This window comes from Ammospiza nelsoni, chromosome 14 (genome assembly GCF_027579445.1).
Source record: "Ammospiza nelsoni isolate bAmmNel1 chromosome 14, bAmmNel1.pri, whole genome shotgun sequence".
NCBI classification, from domain to species: domain Eukaryota; kingdom Metazoa; phylum Chordata; class Aves; order Passeriformes; family Passerellidae; genus Ammospiza; species Ammospiza nelsoni.
The window spans coordinates 14,340,768-14,359,443 of record NC_080646.1 but is presented as its reverse complement, the minus strand read 5'-3'; the positions used below and the strand labels follow the sequence as shown (position 1 = coordinate 14,359,443).

Genomic DNA, 18,676 nt, shown 5'->3' with positions numbered 1-18,676 from the left:
TCTTCTTCATTAAGATAATTAGAAATGTTTTGAGTCCATGGTAGCATGTGATGTGGAGAAATGTTACACTGTAAATAAGCTGAAGGACATGAGGAGAATACCAGATTTTCCCACTTTTTTTTGTTCCCTGATACAGTGCTCTACTGAATGTGGTAGTGGAACTCAGCAGAGAGAAGTAATTTGTGTTAGGAAAACTGAAGGTAATTTTGAAGTTTTGAACCCCTATGAATGTTCATATTTGGAAAAACCTCCCAGCCAGCAGTCCTGCTACCTCAAACCATGTGGATCTAAGTGGTTTCATACAGAATGGAGCACAGTAAGTCTGTCATGTTTTCCTGTATCTGTACTTTGTTTGACACATCTTTTTCTGTTTGTATTGAAAGAGAACACTATTTGCATACAACCACCCATTATGAAATTGATTTAACTTTGCATAGGAATGATAATAAAAAGAAAGTATACTCTTTGCCTGGTGGAACATAGAAAATTCAGGAAGTATCTTGACCAGAAAGAGACACTGCACAGTTGTCTTTGTATCATTGATGTCTTCTTCATAGAATCTTCCTGTTTTATAACGTTGGTTTGGCCCTTACAGTGAGACAGTGTGGTGCACCCAGAAGTTCCTTTTAGATCTCTAGTTTCATTAAAATTAAGGAGTATTTAATAAAGAATGAGGGATGTATTGATTTCTTAGAGTCAGTTTGACCATAATATTTTACTGTAAACTCTTCACTATAAAACTTAGAACTTCAGTGGGAGAAAATGTGTTGTACAGCTTCATGTAGCTTCAGTTTCCTCTGGAAGTGGACCAGCTACATTCACCACTGTGCCACAAAACACTTCTATTTCATCTGTAATTTCCTATATCTGACATAGTTTATTGGTTCTCTACCAAAAGAAATCAACATTTTTGTCCTAAATGAAAATCAGGAAGTCCATTGTCATCTTGGAACAAGATGACTCTGTATTGAATGCAGTCACTTGGACCCTTTGTTGAGCCATAGGTCACATTGCCACTGGCAGCTCTGCAATGTGGATGCAGCTCAGAATGGTTTGTGTGAAGTGTGATGTGAGTCTTCGTTCACTTCTAAGTGCTTAAGATCTCTGTAGACCTGAAGTCCTTATGGCTGGATGTGGAATAATGACAGTATTCCATACAGGCATGTTACAGGAGTAACTAGAAAAATCCATGTTCTATTACTGTTGCACATGGCTGCCCTTTCAAATGTGGGTAAAGGTTGTACTGGAGGATGAAAAAACACTTTAAAAATATAATATTGAGACTACTTTGGTTAGTTTTTTACAATATATGATTTTATAATCATGATAAGTTGTTTATGCAGTGCTAGGAAAAGAAATAATGATGCCAAAAAAGTCAGAAAGAAAACATTCTTACTAGTTTTGGGCTATTAAGGTTTTAATCGTAAATGACCCAGGTTTAATTAAGTTTTTGAGCATTAGGTCAAACTGGACAGTGAGCCAAATCTCAAAGACCTCACTCAGGCAAATCCTTGGCCAATGGGGATTTGCTTCAGTATGGGCAGAAATGTGTAATAATTGGCTTTAAAAGTACCATAACAAGCAAGTACAAAAGTCTCTGGCTTCATAACAGACCCTAAAGGAGCACAGAAATATTTCCTTTAGAAATTCAAAGAAACTTACAATGGTTAATAAAATCATTGTGCTGCAAGAAGTGAAAAATAATTGAGTGCTAGGGAAAAAAAAAAAAAGGTAATTAAAAATATTCTTGCTTGTATTTAAATGGCAAAAGGGAGAGTGGAGGGCAGGGCAGTCAAGTAATAAAGTTCAGTGCAGTTAAAATCTTAAAGCAGAAAATGTGAGCACTATGGAAAGAGTAGATTTGGGAGATACATCTAAATGAGCAGAGAACAACCAGACTAATTAAAGAAGCAGATGCTAAGTAATAAATTCAGAAAGGGAGCTGTTCTGGCTTGATTTCAGTTGCACAGCATCCACTATGTTTATTTGTCTGGTTGTTGCTCCTGTGGTCAAAAATGTTGGGGAATCTTGAAGAATGTTTTCCCTGTATAATAAGGGCTTCCTAGGTAGAAAATAAAAACCAGTAGGGTGAACTTGATAAAAGGCTGTAGTGATAGCTGGCTCTGACATCAGGGTTCCCTTGTTTACTTTCTGTAATGACACATCTCCTATGGCCTTCATGAGCTCAGTTAATTGTTTCAGTGTTCCAAGTCCTGCGAAGGTGGCTTTCGGCTGCGCGAGGTGCGCTGCCTGTCGGACGACATGGCCGCCAGTTCCCAGTGTGACCCACAGCTCAAACCCGAGGAGAAGGAACCCTGTAACACACAGGACTGTGTCCCTGAAATAGGTAAGGCAGAGGAAACTTCTGTAGTTATAACTGTGGAACTCCATCTAGTGGAGAAGTTATCTTACAGTCTTCAATGGTATATTTTCTTGAGTTCAGGGTTTTATTTTTACACAAAATACAGCTCTTTTCTGTGATTTAAAAGTAGGTTTCCAATGAAAATGTTTTCCTTGTAATGTGTAAGAAACTGGCTTGTTCTTGATGTTGCTGAGAATGTGAGAGATCTGCTTCTGTGAAAATGGTAAATTCAGGGTGTTTTTCTGCCGCCTCCTTGCATTCTCCAAGATTTCTCTTGGAAGAGTATTTAAAGCAAAAAAAAAAGGATCATTATATACTGTATTTGGAAACAAGTTCTATAAGAACAAACAAAATTAAACTAAGGTATTAAGTGCAATGAAGCAATTGTCTTTTGTATATAGTAAATACAGGGATGCACTTAATTTGCATTGAGATTAGTCATTCATCTCATACAGATTTGATTTTTATAGTAATGAGAATGTCTAGGAAGAGAAAGAAGCAAGAATTTGGAGGCAGTTTTAACTCTGAATGTTCTCCAACAACTTTCAGTTGAGAATTATTCAACATACTTTAAGATAACATTAAAAACCTGGGGAAATGTGGATTGCTACATTTTTTAAGTGCTTTATGTATCTTTATATGAAATCCTAAATAATCTAATTTATTTGCTTAGATAATATGTTTTAACCTGACAATGAATGTTTAAATACAGGTCCAAGGGTTTTTGCATGGTCAAAGGAAGAGAACTGATTATTTGTTGCTCTAGTACTGTTTCCCTTAGTTTCCTCTCTCTTCCTTTCTCTGCACAGATGAGAACTGCAAGGATAAATACTACAACTGCAACGTGGTGGTTCAGGCGCGGCTCTGTGTGTACACCTACTACAAGTCAGCGTGCTGTGCCTCCTGCAGCCGCGTGGCAAACAGACAGCCAGGCTTCCTGGGCCGCAGATAACACCCCCTGCCCTGCACAGCACCTCTGGCACTCTGCACGTGGAGCCTGGGCAGTGCTGCTGCTTGGACTGCAGCACTTGGAGCTTCCTAGAGATGGGGTTATATTGCTGAGTGCATCGAGACTTTGGTTAAATCTCACACCCTTTCAGTTATTGTGCAGTTATCTCTTTTAGGATGTTTGTTGTAAAATCATGATTTTTTTAAAGCGTTCATTTTTATTGATACTATTATTTGCACCTGCTCATCAGATACTTATTTAAGGAACATACTGGCCTTAAGATTGTGAAATTAATGAAAACTAAAATCAATTGCAGGCAATTACTGGAGATAATTGACCAGTATGGATGCAGCTGCTCCATTATTTTCTGAGTGCTTACTTGGTTTTTTGGACTGCCTTAAGTTAGAGGACTGAATCAATGAAACATGCATGAGAAAAATGACTTCCCAAAGAACCAGACCCTTGAAAAGCATTTATCATCAGTTTCCTACCACTCTAACATTTATTTTTAACTACTTCAGTCCATTCATAATAAATCAGAGTCACTGTTAAGGTCTCTCAGTTGTCCTTTTAAGTGATGTCCTGTCCTTAGGCAGCAAATATATTCACACTTGACTGCCAGAAGGTGCCTTTATATTTAATTCATAAACTCATGAAGACACACTTTTATAATTTTGTATGGATTTTAAAATCTGTTCCCTACTGGAGTGACACTAGTGTCTAACTCTTCAAGTCTTTAACAGCTGCAGCTGTCAGTGAGACAGGTTAACCAGAAAGGTGAAGAGCCTTTGCTGGTATAAAAAGTGATTGTTCCCATTGGTGAGATCTCTTTTCTGTAGGGGACTTATTTCAGAACTGGGATCTTGCCTAATTCTTGTCTCTGCACTATTGTTTAACAACTGCCAAACCAAAGTACTTTGTTCAGACCTAGTCTGGGGAGATGTCACCAGTTTCTGAAACAGCCACCAAAGGAGAGAGGCCTGTGTGCCTTAAGCAGGCTGTTGCTCCTGGTATCAGGCAGCAGTATGGGTCTGGTAGCTGAGTATCTGTACAGAGGGGATCTTAGCTACTGGCATTCTTCAGGTTTTGATCAGTTATTACAGCAGACTTGTCTTTTTTTGCTCAGTGTTTCATTGTGCAGATCTATTCATACCACTCATTTCCTGTTTCTTAAGAATGGCTGCAGACTTAGAGCTGGTTTTAAGTGGTGATTTTTCATTTCTGCAGTTACTGTACTAAGCCTTGAGACTTGCTGAAGGCAAATCGTATGCTATGCAGTGCAGATGAGGTTTTGCATTATCTGCTTGTTCTCTAGCCTTTATTTGAGAGGTCTTTCAAATGTGTAAATAAGGCTGAGGGGAAAAAAAATAAACACCTCTGCTTATTCAGCTATTTATTACAGCATATTGCTTGTAAATTAGTGGTGCCCATCTATGCATCTGTTCCTGAAGTGCCTGATGTCTGAGTTGCAAAGCAGCTGTAATAATCTATGTTCAGTCAGTCCCAGAGGTATGGTTAAGGTATCCTGCCACTGATGCAGAGCCATGTTTGAGCCTCATTGTGTGTCCTTTTCTTCTTGCTGCTTTGATGGAGAGGAACGCTGGGAGGCAAAGGTTGCTGAGTGTGAAAGCAGTAACATCAGTTTATGTGCTGGAGCCACAGGAAGGTGGAATTCCTGTAGTCTAAAAGCTGCCTTGCATTGAGATTAACTTCTGAATGTTTTGATTTGGTCACTCTTGAAAAATATATTTTGGACATGATGAACTACTACTAGCTACATGAAATGAAGTGTTTCCCCTAAAATTTGAAGGTACTCTTTGTGACTGTAAATTGTTGTATGTCAGCCAAAAATGTCATTGGCTGTTTCTGTACACTTTGACTTGGGCTTTTTCACTGTAAATAATAGACATAAAGTTGTTAGAAACAGAAGCTCTAATTAGGAAACTTCAAGTTCATGAATCTTTCACAGTCCTCCTGTTTCCTTGTATTACAAAGATTTATCCATGAAGATAACTTACAGATTTGTTATCATATTATGTTCCTTAGATTCTTGACCAAAGAATGATATGGATAAAGTGCAGTGTAAACAGCTCTGGAATCCAGTACTTCTGAATACACATTTTCATCTGTGTATCTCATTGCAGCAAGTCTTGACATACACTATATAATTTTTGCTGTTATCCCTTTCATCCCAAGGAAGTGTTTCCTGTCAGCTTGAGGGAAATACCTGTTCCATAAAAAGGCTTCCTGGAAACCCCAAGGCAAATGAGATGCAGAGGGAATCTGGTTTGCAGTCATAGAACAAATTCTTCTTGCACATGCTTTGGCTATGAGACCATCAATGACTCAGCACATAGATAGATCCTCCTATTTTATAAAATCTGATATTTTGCCCTGGAATATATGGCCATTAGCTTATTTTACAAAGATGATCATCTTGTAGGCTCTGTTAAGCTGCCACTAATGTAAGCAGTGTTTGTGAGAGCTAAACACATCTAAAGTGTGCAGCTTTTGAATTGAAGGTAGTGAGCTATGGTTATGCAAACTGTACTTTATTTTTAAGTAAAGAGACATTTTTCAGATATACCAGATTAAAAAGAACAGTTTTACTTAATTAAATATCTAAATTAAAGTAAATATTCATGGGAAGAAAAGTACCAGAATGCTGCTGAACCTAATCATTTATCATCTCTTCTCATGTGCCAGCATTATGAAAATAGTTGTTCCTGCAAAATGAACTAATGAGCCCTTTTCATCAGCACTTTGATATACCAATATTGTCTGCACAAGTGCTGTGCTAAGATTTCCCCATCTCACAAAGCATGATTTTGAAATTGTGCCTATGGCAAGTGTTTGCTCTAACAGAGCAATGCCCCAACTTAGGATGATGCCTGCAGGGGATTTGACTTTATTTTCTGTAAGTCAAAGGTGGCCTTAATGAATGTAGTATTAGACATAGAGCAGATGTGAAACCAGGTATAAGTAAGAAATTATGTGTATTATCAATTGCAAATATCAGTTATGCACACTTCTGATTTTTAATGTTTTAATTTCTTTTTCTGACAATTTAACAGTCAAAAAATGCAGAATGGTGGAAAAAAATGCTTCCTTGCCTTGAAGATTCCTTATGCAATCCAGGAAGACCAGAGTAAGTTAGATACTTTATTGAAAGAGTCCAGCTGCTTATGGGGTAAAATCTGCTTACAACTTTCATATCTTACACACATGCAGCTGGCCAAAATCACCTTCATACAGAGCAGGCCCTGTGTCTCAAAGCACTTTCCATTTGGAGTGGAGGATTCCTGGTGCAGTTGTTTATCAGCTTACCAAGGGCTTGTCAGGGTTTGCTAGCTCCTGTGCAGTGTCATCTTCAAGCATATGGAGGTAGAATTCCTTGTGCACACCAAAAGCACACCAAATGTGAGAGACTGAATTCATGGAGTCCTCCCTTCCTCTCCCAGAGGGTGGTGTAAAAGTGTGAGGGTTGCTCCTGTGGGAATGACCCTGTGGATGTGACCTGTGGCCAGCAGTGAGACAGTCAGTGTTTGCTTTGGTGTCTGTGACCTTCAGGCCCAGGGCTCTGAGCAGGGCAGGGCTGGTTAGGAGGCAGGGCTGGTTAGGAGGCAGGGCTGGTTGGGAGGCAGGGCAGGGCTGGTTAGGAGGCAGGGCTGGTTGGGAGGCAGGGCAGGGCTGGTTAGGAGAGAGGGCAGGGCTGGGGAGTGCCCCTGGCTGTGCCACAGGCCTGCCAGCCTTGCAGCCCACCCCTGCTGGATGGCCACAGGCTCACTGCAGGACCATCTCAGAATCCCTGCACAGGGAACTGCTGTCTTCCTCATTACACACATAAACATCCTGCTTTTCCCCAGTCCTCCAGCAAATAGAGAATTTTGTGTATGGTTTAATGTTATTGCTTAAATCCCAGTGTTACGGCAATGTGGTGCAGTCTTGTGTCAGCCATATAGTCTGTAGTCCTGGACAGTACCAGTGGTCCTCGCTGAGGGAGGTGCTCCAACAGCCTATGGCTCGTGCAGGGCTTGTACAGGAGGCTTGGCTTCCTTCCTTATAACATGTACCACTGTAAGTAGTAAAGTGTGCCTTTTAGGGCTTTGTTTTTCCCATCCTTGTCCTGACCTATCTCCCTTTTACACCAACATCAATGTTTCTCCTCTCCTTCTTATCTCATTTTCATCCCTTTGTCCTTTGGATGACAATATTAAATTACTGAAAATCCTGAACTGGCCTTTGGTTTATAAGAATCTGTGTTAGAAATAAGCCCAGCTATTAAGAGAGCTGTATTTTTGCCAGCCCCTGGATTTTTGTGTCTGTGCATATCCATGTTGGCTAGTTTAAAATGCATAGTAGTAAAGGACATACTGAATTAATTCCTGTGCAGTGAACCTGTGGTTGCACAGCTGTTGAAGTCTGGGGTGGCCCTTTATTCTCACATGTAAGATCTGTTGTAAGAAGTAGTTATGGTCCTCACCAAGGAAAAGCCATGTGTTTACCTGGTTTTCTTGAGACTTGGTGTCTCTGACTTCCTAGGAGCTGTTCTGTGTATTGGGCAGATAATTCATGTGCATGCCTGGAATTGGAACAAAAACCATGACATTTTGAACATAAAAGTAAACTTCATTTATTTCTAAACTTACAGAATGTTTGTGGGAGATTAAATTAGGCATTGATTAGAAAACAGAGTAAAATAATTACTTCTACATCAGAAATGAAAAATCATCCACTTGACATTTTCAATATATTTTAAAGCAAACTTGTAATCATTATGATGTTTCACTGTGGACAAAGTTCAGACTAGGGGAAAGGGAGAAAATTCCGTTTCAGAGAATTTGTAGCAGACCTGAATTTGGTTCCTTACTTCTCACCTTTTAATAAGCAGAAGTTCAGAGGAGCAAGAGTCCCCAATTTTCCATATCCCCATGTACAGTAAGTACCATCATACCTGGAGAGGAGGGGAGCTTAATTCTGATGGATCATTGACCTTTCAGCACATCAGTGCTGCTGACCTGTTTTTCCACACTGTGTTTGGGTCTCTTGAGACCAGTGGCCTTGGCAGGGTTGGGTACATACAAGTTTGTGAAGTCCTATCAGAGTCACTCAGGATCTACAAAGAGGATCAGGAAGGACAGGAGACAAAAGAAACCCTAACTTTTTTTTAATATGTATAAAATTGTCTATTTGACCCTCATAATTGATTTTGGCAGAAGGATATACTTTATTATAACTTATTTTGTTATTTGTAAATACAAGATGTCTATGGGAAATATGTAATTCTGAGCTGTGTCTATGGAACAAGCCACTGCACCAAAATATTTCAAATATTTAGAATAGGCAGATTTTTTTTTATTAAAAGGGACCTAATATGTATTTATTTACATATACCATTCAAATTTTGTCCAGCTTTTTCATTATACTAACCCATCTTTTAGGGAATTTTATAGCACAGGTATTACATATATATTTTTGTATATATGTCATACTGTAAATCCATGATACAATTTTCTAAACTTTCTGATTAGCCAGTTCCTTGAGTGAATTAAAGGGGGAGAGCATAAGCAAATTGCTTTCTGACTCGTTCAGGAATATATATCCGTGGCAATGTACCTGAACCAGAACTGTACAGCATCCTTTTCATATTGTATACATTTTCTCTTTGATGAAAAAATGTTAACTATTTTTGTTTATGACTAATTTATTTTTTATTATTGTGGAAAATAAAGTAACTCAAGATGAATATATGTGACATGTTTGGGTTTTTTGATTGATTTCAACTTGAGTTTCGTGAGAATTATTTCTTTGATCTCTGCAGCTTCCAGCGCCTGCGCCGGTCGCGAGGAGCAGCAGGGGCAGCAGTGCGCGCAGGGCCGCCAGGGGGCGCCGTGAGGGGAGAGCCGTGAGGGGGCGCCGCCAGGGGGTGCTGTGAGGGGAGAGCCGTGAGGAGGAAGCCGTGAGGGGACGCCGTGAGGGGGGCGCCGTGAGGGGAGAGCCGTGAGGAGGAAGCCGTGAGGGGAGAGCCGTGAGGGGGCGCCGCCAGGGGGTGCCGTAAGGGGAGAGCCGTGAGGAGGAAGCCGTGAGGGGAGAGCCGTGAGGGGGAGCCGTGAGGGGACGCCGTGAGGGGGAGCCGTGAGGGGAGAGCCGTGAGGGGGGCGCCGCCAGGGGGTGCCGTGAGGGGAGAGCCGTGAGAGGGAGCCATGAGGGGGGCGCCGTGAGGAGCAAGCCGTGAGGGGGTCGCCGCCAGGGGGAGCCGTGACGGGAGAGCTGTGAGGGGGCGCCATAAGGGGAGAGCCGTGAGGGGGGCGCCGCCAGGGGGTGCTGTGAGGGGAGAGCAGTGAGGAGGAAGCCGTGAGGGGACGCCGCCAGGAGGCGCCTTCCGCCCTGGCTCTGAGGGGACGGGACTGACGGGGCCGGGCCGGACTGGCCCTGTGGTGTCCTCGCTGTGTCTCACGGTGTCCCCGCGGTGTCCTCGCTGTATTCTCACGATGTCCCCTCGTTCGGGAGCAGATCAGTGAACGCAGGGCCGGCCCGGGCCGCATTCCGCTCCTAGGGGCATCGCGTGTGGTGAACTAGTGCCCGTGTCCCTCTGTGGGGACACAGAGGTTTTAAGTGTTTAATAGCCGAGGGACGGTAAAGAGGGGGGTTTCTTCAGTATTATCGATTGGGTTTTCTGATTTTTTAGGTTTTTAAAGTAGAACTTGAGGTATTAATCTATAAAATTACTAAATTATACAATAATAAATGCCTTGCTCTTCTTCCAGCCATTCTTTACATTTAAAATAAAGCTTCAATGTAAAATTACGAGCCCTGTAGCAGCTGCAGTACTTCCCTGTGGTGATTTGTCCGAGCCCTCAAGCCTGAAGATCCTGAGGATTCCACATCACCAGATGATGCTGGTTTCAGGGTCCTTGCTTTCTCTGATACCTGCAGAGTGGACCTCTAAGGTAAGTACAGAGGCTGTAGGCAAAGTTACAAGAGTTGTGTGCAACCCTGCATTGAGCAGTTGTAGTTGTTGAGTGCAAATGCTTATCTTTAATGCCTGTCTCCATACCCTATTTTCATGCTAAGCTTTAATTTGTTGGTTCAGAATACTTTTACACAAACCATTTTACATAGTTATTGCTAGTCACAGTCTTAAAAGGAAATGGAAACTTTTACAGAAATTTTATTGATGAGGTAAAATTCAAATAATTGCTCTTAAATGAACCCAGAAACTTGATTTTGGTTCTCCACTGATGCAAGTTCCAATAAGGTACAAATATGGAAAAGGCAGCGCTGGCCTCCTGTCCTGTTTTCTGGTGTAACTAGGCTGACCTGATCATTGATTAAGAATTAGCTGCTGCCTTCAATCTGGTTGGCTTTGGTGGGGATTTTTTGAGGTGCATAAACAGAGTGAATGTAGCATAAGACCTGTTATAAGTGTGAAGCTCCTGACAGACTAGGTAAGGTTGGAAGGCATCCAGAGAGACCAGCTACTTCAACCTCTCTACTCATAGCAGTGTCACCTACAGCAGATTGCCCAGATCTGTGTGCAGTCAAGTTTCCAATGTCATCCAAAGGATGGAATTTCCTGTTTATTTTTGAGTTTGTGCCCTTTGCCTCTTTGCAGTCCTGTCACTGCACAGCCCTGAGGAGCACCTGGCTCCATTGTTTTCATTCCTTCACCTCAGTTCTTCAGAAAGTTGAAGAGAAGCGCTCCATGGTTTCTTTCTCTGAGCTATGAAGACTGTTAATGCTGGAATGTTGTGTTGTCATTGTGTTGTCTTCAGCCAGGTGACTTCTACAGTTGAAATGCCTGGGAAAATTTTAGGTCCAATCTTGGGATCCAAAGCAGAGATTTTAGTATTGAGTTGAAGCAATTATTGAGTGGATGAAAGGAAATGAGTGCATATAAACGTCTGGCACAGCTTTGTGCACAGTAGATAATTTCTGTTGTATTTCCTTTGTTACTCTGGGCTGTTTTGTTTTGTTTATTCTCTGTTACTCATTTTTGCTTGGGGTGTTTTGAAGGAAAAGTGAATATTTGAAGAAGAAAGACTCCATCTTTCAAAGGAGGAAAAGTCCAATAGGAAAAATCAGGAACCAAAAGTAAATTTGCTCTAATATTAAAATAACTTTCATACTTCATTCCTATTTATTCATTGTATAATTTTGAGTAAGGCATAGGAAGGTACATATTTAAAGTGCACATAATCTGAAATAATGTATTGCACCTGTACTGAAATTGGAATTATTAGGACATATGCACACAAATGAATCAAAGAAGCCAACCAGCAACTGAAGAAGATCCCATTGTGTGCTTTCAATGCAATTGCTGTCCAACTGTAAAACCGTGGGTTCAGTTTGTACCAGAGCGCCGGTGTCGGGCTTTGACCTCAGGCAGAGTCTGAGCCCTGCCCAGCCGCTCGCTCCGGCCCTGCCCCTGCCGCGGGGGCGGAGCCGGAGGAGTGACAGTCGGAAACCCCCCGGGCTGAGACGGAGTCAGCTCAATAAAGCAAAAGCCACGTGCACAAGCAAAGCAAGGCAGTCGTTCGCCTCTTCCTACGGGCAGGGCAGTGTTCAGCCATCCCAGGGCTGTGTCCTCCGCCAGCTTCTTGTGCCCCTCAGCCTCCTCGCTGGCAGGGTCGTGTGAGGAGCAGAAAGGGCCTTGGCTCTGCTTAAGCACTGCTTAGCAGTGATGGAAACATCCCTGTGTCACCCATGCTGTTTCCAGCATAAATCCCAGACATATTCCGTACTAGCTGCTGTAGAGGGAGTTAGCACTATCCCGGCCACAGCCAGCACAAACAGCTATTTGCAACACAGGCCATCTTTCTCCAGAGTGGCAGGTAAGCTGCAATGTGAACATTTTATCAAGGAACTATAGCTTTGTGAATTCTTGTGATAAATAAGTGCAAATAATATATTCTCCAGCATTCCAATGAGATTTTCTTAAAACCAAGTATATTAAAAAATAATATATTTAAAAAGTCACTCAGGTCATTAGTGAAGGGATCCTGGGCAATTGTGTGGATTATAACTACTTTAGTCTTGGTATCTCTGATTCCAGGTCCTGAATCTTAAGTCAAATGACTGAAATAGCAGTAGATAGCAGTGGTGTATTAGCCTTTTGGCATAGGGAACTGTCTCAATTTTTAATTATTTTTGTTTTATATTAAGGCACACAGGGAAGTATCAGCCCTCATTAAGAGGTAGCTGCTGTTGTCTGTGTTGCCCAGACTTTGCAACAGTGAACACATGCACACACTTCCTAGTTCCCAATTCAATTGCCAGCTGGCTTTTGCATTGTCACCCATCCCTGTGGTGTGAGGCTGAAAGAAAGCTCAAGGTTTGCAAAGGAGAAACAATTGATTTGGAATTGTGTTATTGCTGAACTTTGGGAAGAAACCCTTCCTTACTCTGGAAAACAGAACCATGAATCTGATGGTTGGAGAGTAAATAATAAAATTCACTGAAACAAAGAGATCTACTGCAGGCTGCTATACCTGGTGTATACAGGCAGTCTGTGCTAAATTAAAAAAAAATAAATAAAGCATTTCCATGTTTTGAATGCAAGAGAATATCAAAACTGAATTTAAAGTGTGTTGTCCTGGGAAATACAGTAAACTTGTTTTCTCTCCCTTAGAACAAAGGTAGCTGTTGCTTCAAATTTGCCTAGGCCTTGGAAGGGATGGACCTTCTCACTTAGAGCAAAATAGAAGAGACATGCCAGTGGAAGAAATTGTCACTGGAGCTGAAGGTACTACTTTAGAGTAAGCCTAAGGTATCCTCTGTTGCTTTTTCTTAAGGATAGGTCACTATATTATATCTCCAAAACTTTAAAATTTTTTAAGTTCCATCCTTCACTGCTCTCAGCTACTGCTGCTGGTCTCAGCAACCCGTTGGAAAAGCTGCTGCTAGTTCTAATTCAGCCAGGTGGTGTCAGACTGCAGAAGCTATTTCAGAAGGCCGACTTAAAATAAAATAACAGGTAACAGAAAAAGGAGCATCTTACTGTTTCTCCAAGAAACATTTAGCATGCCACTCCTAGTATGGGCTAATTGGGTTTTTCAAGCTCTTCAGAAGCTCTATTTCCAGCAGTAGTATATTCTCTTTGGAAAAGATTTCCTGCTGTTTGGAAAAGCCACTCTCTAATTTTTTCTGTGGAATTAATGCTTCCTGTTTTTTTACCGTTCAGGGCTAACTTTTCTTGGAAGTGGTTGCAATAGCCCTAGAATGTGAGAGTAGGCTATGGATGCAGAATTAAGAAGTAGCCAGAATGTGGCCTGCTCAAAAAGATTAACATGAATGCACTAGGTCAGGTAGGCTTTTAAAGATGAGTGGCTGCTCTTTGGCTGCCACAGAATAAAGGAAAATAGAATTTGTGAAATCCAGTCCAGCTCAATTATAAAGCAGCACCTGACTGAAAATTATTTTTGCTTGTAACCAAAGCAACTTGCTCAGCACTGAATTTGGCTGAGAGTGGAGAATAAAATGTAGTAATTTTTTCTGGTTTCAACCTAGAGATTGGCAAGGGATGCTCTTGGCTGTTAAAATGTGTGAGGCAGTCAGATTTTTGATATATGTTGACTCAAAATGTAAAGCATTGGGAGCCTGTAGCAGCACTAAACCTTTTTGCTGTTTTAACAACAAAGTAGTGAAGGAGAGAACAAGGGAAAATGTGCAAATTTTCTACCAACTTTTTTATGGTTGTTAGCAGATAACTTGAGAAAAGGTGTTTATTTGAACAATTGCTTCCAAAAAAAAGGAAAATAAATTAACAATTAAAACATAGTGTCCATTTTTAATCATGTTCTTGCTGTAGCAATTTGACAGATAGTTCTTTTAATTTAAAATGCGTCCAATGTAGGAGCTACTGTTTTTCTTGAAAACAGTTGGGTTTTTTACTCTAAACTATAATAAGTGGATTCCCTTCCACCTCCATGTTTTGTGGTTTTATTGTGCATAATCTTCCTTAGCATACAAAAAAAATTCCTAAAAATCCGAATCTTTTCTTGATGTAAAATGGTAAGTTATGCTGTTGTATCTCATTGGTCATTTCAACCTATGTGTCTTTAACACCAAGCACAATATACTTCTTTATTTAATAAGCATGAGTGCAACAGGTCATACGTGTGTGGAAGACATGTGGACAATGCATCACATTCTTAACTTCCTCATTCTTGCTAATGTGTAATTATATGAATACAAACTGATCTCCATGTTTTATGCAAGCACTTTTAAGGGCAAGATTAGAAAGCCAAAGTGTGAACTGCAAATGTAATCTGAAATCAATAAAATGAAATTAAATGTAGGCACACAGTTTGTGGTGATTGGAAATGAGCTACAGCTGTGAAAAACAGGTGAGGAGCATTGCCAGCAATGAGCCAGGGAGTGCCCAGGGGCACTGACCAACACCAGAGGGAACAGAGGGCACACAGGTGCAGTGCATCAACGTGAGGGGATAAAAGGCTGGGCTAAAGAACAAGAAAGAGCAGCTATCTGCAGCCTTCTGCAGTGATGTTCCTGTGTATGGGCAGAGGCCTGAAGCCTTCTGATGAGGTGAGGTGTTACTGTGTATGGGTGAGTGCTTGAAGCCTGCTGAAATTGCATGGGATGCTCTGTGTATCATGGCCATCTCAACTGTGACATGTGCTGCAACAGTTAAATAGAGAAAGAAATGTTACATTATAAAATACTGCACTTAGAATGCAAAATCTAATGATTAAATCTGAACTGCAGAATTGAGAAAAATCAAACTGAATAATTAATTACAGGTAACACTTCCAGCAGTGGTTTTTTTCTTACCAACATGAGTTCATGCAAGAATAGTGATTTCCCTCTCAGTAATGTTGACAAGATCTATACTGAAATTGTGTGTCACATGGAAAATATTGTGGGAGATCTGAAAGGAGACTGAAAATGGGAAATGAAAATAAATGTATTTGTCTCTATCTGTAATGAGTGATTTTTAAACTAATTATGTTTGTTTACTCTAGAAGGTACACCCTGGCTGTGGATTTAACAGTCCACAGTGTGTTAAGTTTTTGGTTTTAATTATTTTGATTTTAATTATTAGGAGGCTATTGATCAGTAAGGGGAGAAAAAAGGACCTGAAGTTTCAAGAAAAAAGATGGCACTTACTATGTGTAAATAACAGAATTATTTTCTGACTAGAGGAATATGATGCAATTGATGCAGGATAAAGATACTTTAGATGGGTGTCTATTTTTGAATCTTGCTTCAGGACAGGAAGATGGACTAATCAGTCTTTTAAAACTTCCTCTTTAATGAACAGTGCAGCAATAATAAGAACAATAAAGTGATTCTGTTTTTCTTGGGTGTTTGTGCCCTATGAAATAGGGAATAAGCTGTGCTTAATTTTGGGAAATAGGCATATTAAGAGTGGGGGGATGCTCTTAGAAAGGACTCTTGTTTTGATTGGGAACCTAGCAGGAATGGGTAAGTAGATAGAATTTATTTACAACATCCCTTTGCTAACAGCATCCAATTTATTCTGGTTTTAATGAGCTCTGAATGGAAAACTTGTGTCTTGCTAAAGACAGTAGTTTAATTGTCATTTAGCTAGACTTGTACTCCACATAAGGAATATGATTTTTTTCTGGTGGTTCTTTTTTTTTTTCCCCCCCCATTAATACGTATTTTTAAATGTGCGTGCATAGGAAGTGCATTCTAGTTATGAAAGGTCAAACCTCTGGCCCTCTCTCTTCTAGAGAACTCTGTTCCTTGTTAGGAACAAGGTCTTGTTATGCTGGAGTTGAACTTGGATGTCTGGCCTGGGAAACCACAGGCTGAAATTTCCTTTGGATGTGCTCCGTTTTTCACCCAAAATCTGTGTTGGTTTAAGCTACTCTTCCCCACTCATTTGTTCTAGGATCTGGCTTACATACCTGATTCCTAATTCCTTGCATGCATTTTCTATCTTTTGCAGGCTGTTTTCAGTCCATAGGTCTTAAAGAGCAAGATAAATTTCTGTCAAAGCTGTTTCACCAAATTAACAGTCCTTCACAAACTGCTAGGATATGCCATTCTTTGGGTGGGAATTTCTGCAGTGTTTATGCAGCAATACAGATTTCTCTTTTATTGTGAGTTTTCTGCAATATCAGAACACTTTTGCATAGTTGGTTCCTGATTTGTCACTTTTCCACTGTGATGATGAATGTTTTTAACAGAAAGGTTGAAGCACTTGACTGTCCACATGAGCAGTGACTGATCAGACCAAGAGCGCTACAAAGCTCAGTTGCCACTTCTGCCAATCCTTTTCTGCTGCTGGAAACTGGTAATTTTTCTTTTAGAAGTGCAGAGGGAAGGACTGCCTTCCCACCCCCTGCTTCCAGCTGCAAAGTTGTAATTTCTCCACACTACAACAATGTCAGCACATTTAGCATCTTTTCAGTGCTGTGCTGGAAAGACACTGTATAATCCAGTATGAGGCCTCTTGGATTTATTGATAATAATGCCAGCATAGCTGCACATGATACAGCATTTCATCTTCCTTTTTATCACTCAGAGTAAGATTGCGATCATATATTTGAAAGTAGTTATCACTTAGTTTACTTCTTTCAGTCTGGCTCTACAGCCTCATAGTATTCTGCAGGAGATGTAAAGTCACTTTTTACCAAAATAGAGAAGTTTTACTTTTCAGTTTAAGCTTATTGATATTTATTAGAAACTAAAATCTGTCACTCATTTGAACATGACTTGAAGAATCTCGATAAGTATTGTCAGTATTTTCATCTACATAAATTTACTATCGTGGGACCTTTTATCTAAACACCTGTATTTCAGTTACATACCCACTTTTGTGGCTCAGTGTGCTGCACAATATGAATGCTTTGTGGGAGCTTAACTTGCTTTCCAGACTGTACAAAGGAAAACTCCTGCCATAAGCCCTGCACACCCAGAGCCCAGGGAAAGCTGCTGAATACTTGAGGGCTGGGTCTTTGCATGCAAGTGTCTTTCCACACAGCAAATGATCCAAAGAGCAGCTTCTATAAATAGAGTCATTTCCAGCTGCTGAGGTTTCTGTCCTTTTCTGTGGATTCCTTGCCAAACATTTTCCCAGTTCTGAAGCAGAGATGGTTCTGTCGCCAGCGTACATTTAAATAGCCCTTGTAGAGCTGTATTAGATTTTTGTTGGCTTTTGTTTGAACTTTTAAACTGTCAGATTATTTTAGCAGCATCTGTAGAAAAGCCTTGCCTCTTAGTGTTTCTTGCTCTTTTCCATTGTCATAACAACACAGAGATATCAGCCACAGCCTGGTTTTACTGTAACATTGCTACCAAGGGTATTGCATTGCCATGCAGCACTTTTCTGAACAGTGTCTTCTTTACCTTAGAGTGCCAAGGACTGTGGCTCAACAAAAATTTTTGAACAAAGGAGATATAGATTTATTTGCAGATTTCCCAATGCAAGTTTTGGCACTTCTTGTCTGAAGAAACTGTGTTGGGAAAATGTTAATTTGTCTATTGGATGATTTGAAAGTGAAATATAGGTAATGGTCATAAATCAGAACTGAGAAAAGCTCCATTTAAGGGATTGTGTGTAACAGAATAACTGTACTGTGACAATTTTCAAGTATTAAGTAGCTGAAATATATATTTATAGATAAGGGATGTTAAGATACAGCTGGTTTATCCAGAATCAAGTTTCATCAAGTACTTGATCCTGGCAGATATTCTGTCTGTGTTGCCCCAGCATCTTTGTGCTTCTGGGGAATATTAGTTTGTTCTTCTGGGGGATATTAGTGTAACTTTGTGTTCCCTTCTTCTCATAGGTAATTTCTGGTTATTTCTTAACTCTGGTATTGCAATATTGCAAAATCTCTTAATATTGTGGTCATATTACTGACTTCAGAAATCTTCTACAAAGACATCTTAAAATTACAGTAACAAGTTCAGGCTTTGGGATGCATAGCATTTTTGTAATTTCATGGAGAACATTGCTGAGACTACCCTTAAGGGAGCTTGGAGCCTGTTAGTGCAAGACCTGTTCCCATTGCAGGTGGCTGTGGTAAAATGGCAAGAAGAACTAGTGGGCCCTGAATGTTGTCCAGGAAAAAAAAATATTTCCTTCTTTATGTTTACACTGCATATTCTGACTTCATTTGAGGCAACTACACATTTTGGTAATGCAATTCATGGTATGTCAAGTACAGCACATGGATGCATGCCAGTGTTTTAATGAATTAACATGGTTTTTTCTCTAGGTTGTTCTGGAGAAATCCTAGTCCAGAAATTTTATTTTTTTTTTAACAAGATTTTTTTCCCAATTTTTTTTTAGATTTTAAAAAGCAGCTGCAGTTGCTGGCAAGTATCTGAATGAACTCACAATGACATTCCTGAAGTACTATCTCAAA

General features: G+C 40.4%; 1 protein-coding gene across 3 annotated transcripts in view; it reads left to right on the top strand.

Annotated features, from left to right (window-relative positions):
• Positions 1–9,059, top strand: part of THSD4 (thrombospondin type 1 domain containing 4) — a 236,352-nt gene extending 227,293 nt beyond the window's left edge. For all 3 annotated transcript variants that reach the window (XM_059482062.1, XM_059482063.1, XM_059482064.1), the window contains 3 exons: positions 137–316; positions 2,203–2,347; positions 3,172–9,059. In XM_059482062.1, coding sequence (XP_059338045.1) covers positions 137–316; positions 2,203–2,347; positions 3,172–3,314 — 468 coding nt within the window. In that variant the 3' untranslated portion in view covers positions 3,315–9,059. The remainder of the gene's footprint in view (positions 1–136; positions 317–2,202; positions 2,348–3,171) is intronic.
• Positions 9,060–18,676: the final 9,617 nt, after the last annotated feature.